Source organism: Poecilia reticulata, unplaced genomic scaffold (assembly GCF_000633615.1).
Source record: "Poecilia reticulata strain Guanapo unplaced genomic scaffold, Guppy_female_1.0+MT scaffold_236, whole genome shotgun sequence".
Lineage (NCBI taxonomy): Eukaryota > Metazoa > Chordata > Actinopteri > Cyprinodontiformes > Poeciliidae > Poecilia > Poecilia reticulata.
The window spans coordinates 77,924-79,835 of NW_007615028.1; the positions used below are offsets into that span (position 1 = coordinate 77,924).

The window sequence follows — 1,912 nt, forward strand, 5'->3', positions numbered from 1 at the left end:
CATTGCTGAGCCAATCAGAGGATCAGTTACATTGCTGAGCCAATCAGAGCTGAGGAGGAACCTGATTGGAGGCGTTTCTCTCCGCAGGGATTTGAACTTGTGTCTTTATTTACTTCAGCTAAACTCACAGTTTTTACCAATTTGTTCTTCTAGATCTGCTCCTTAGTCGCATCTTTTCAGGGTTGCTACTGCCTCTAGTGGTGAGGGGAGGTAACACAGCTAATATAATTACATTATAATACTGTGGGGGGGCTAAGAAGGGTTCAGAACCACTGGGTTGGGTTAGGGTGAGTAATGATCTGTTGCTACTCAGACGCTTCAGTCTGTTGACTGACAGGAAGTGTGTCTCTTTCAAAATAAAAGCACACTGTTTTAATGCTCATGTCTTCCTGTTTAATCAGCCATCACTGTTACATCATCAGGTCACATGACTAAAGCTGATGGTGCCTTCAGGATTCTCTCGTAAAGAACAGTCTCGGCGTCCCCATGTGTCTCTCGGCGTCCCTCGGTGTCTCAGCGGCGGCGGTACAGGATGTCCCAGCTGTCTCTCCACTTCAGCGCCTGCAGCTGATTGGCTGTCAACTCGGGGTTCCCGTAGGTCAGAGGACAGAAGGTCCAGTAGGACAGGAAGACGGACAGCAGGACAGCCGCCGTGCAGACGCCCAGCACGTGGCGGGACGTCCTGCTGCTGTGGACAGAAACAGAGACGTCACTGTCCACAGGAAGCAGAAGAGCAGCCTTTCAAAGTAAAGGCAGAGTTAAAGCGGAGTGGGTGCAGTTGGCATGTCCTCCATGTTTTCTGCGTGTGTGTACCTGAGCAGGTGAGTGTGTATGTGCTCCAGCAGGGCGGGGCTCAGCAGGTGCAGGTAGCAGAGGGCGGGCAGGTAGTGGTACAGGAAGAGAGTCCGCTCCATCAGCAGGAAGGGCAGGAAGTTCACCGCCCAGCCGCCGCCGCAGAGCAGGCCCACAGACGCAAACCGCTGCCACGCACCTGCAGACACGCCGGATGGGAACCGGGTCAGAACCGCATCAGAACCGGGCCTGACAGCAGAACCTGGCAGGAAACCGCACCATCAGGTAGGTCTCTGAAGCCCCGCCTTCTCCTCAGCAGGTACAGCGCCGCCAGCAGCTGATAGGCCAGCAGGCTGAGGTTGGCCACGCCCCATGACACCGGGTTACCAATCAGATGGATCTGAGCCTGAAACACAGCCGGCCAATCAGAGAACAGGACCAAATACTGAGTGTGTGTGTGTGTGTGTGTGTGTGTGTGTGTGTGTGTGTGTGTGTGTGTGTGTTACATTGGACGAGGGGTGCAGCCAGTAGGCGATGTTGGTTTCCATGGCGATCCACTCTAAAGGGGCGGAGCTGTACTTGTGTTCAGACTCTTCCTGTTTCACAGTCAGCATCTTCCACTGCAGTGACATCACAGTATGACATCATCAGAGGGATCACAGCGTCACCTGGGAGTGACATCGCCGTGATGCGTTCACGGTCTTACCTGGAGCTCCGTGAATTTGGACCAGAAGGAGATTTTCCTGTCAACGTCGATGTGAGTCGGAGAGTGAAGCTCCGCCTCCCGCTCCTTCTGCTCCTGACCTGCAGGTGATGCATCATGGGAGATGGTGATGTCACTACATGAGGCCATCAGCTACAGCTACCCATACCTTCATGTTCTCTTCCTATAGACGGGACTGTTGACCTTTGACCTGATCTAGGATAGTTGTGACAACAGACTATCTGAGAATATTTATGTCAGATTTAAAACAGGAAGCAACTGTTGTTTACGCTGCAGTGCATCCTGTAGCTAGCTGCTACAGTGCTAGCTGCTACAGCGCTAGCTGCTACAGTGCCAGCTGCTACAGTGCTAGCTGCTACAGTGCTAGCTGCTACAGTGCCAGCTGCTACAGTGCTA

The 1,912-nt window shown here is 53.1% G+C and overlaps 1 protein-coding gene across 1 annotated transcript in view; it reads right to left on the reverse strand.

The window, feature by feature from the left end:
* Positions 1–370: 370 nt before the first annotated feature.
* pomt1 (protein-O-mannosyltransferase 1) overlaps positions 371–1,912 on the reverse strand; it is a 14,262-nt gene continuing 12,720 nt past the window's right edge. Inside the window, exons 13-17 of the mRNA XM_017303276.1 lie at positions 1,499–1,631; positions 1,299–1,412; positions 1,072–1,198; positions 814–991; positions 371–688 (exon numbers count right to left, since the gene is read on the reverse strand). Of these exons, the coding sequence (XP_017158765.1) occupies positions 514–688; positions 814–991; positions 1,072–1,198; positions 1,299–1,412; positions 1,499–1,631 (727 nt within the window). The 3' untranslated portion in view covers positions 371–513. The remainder of the gene's footprint in view (positions 689–813; positions 992–1,071; positions 1,199–1,298; positions 1,413–1,498; positions 1,632–1,912) is intronic.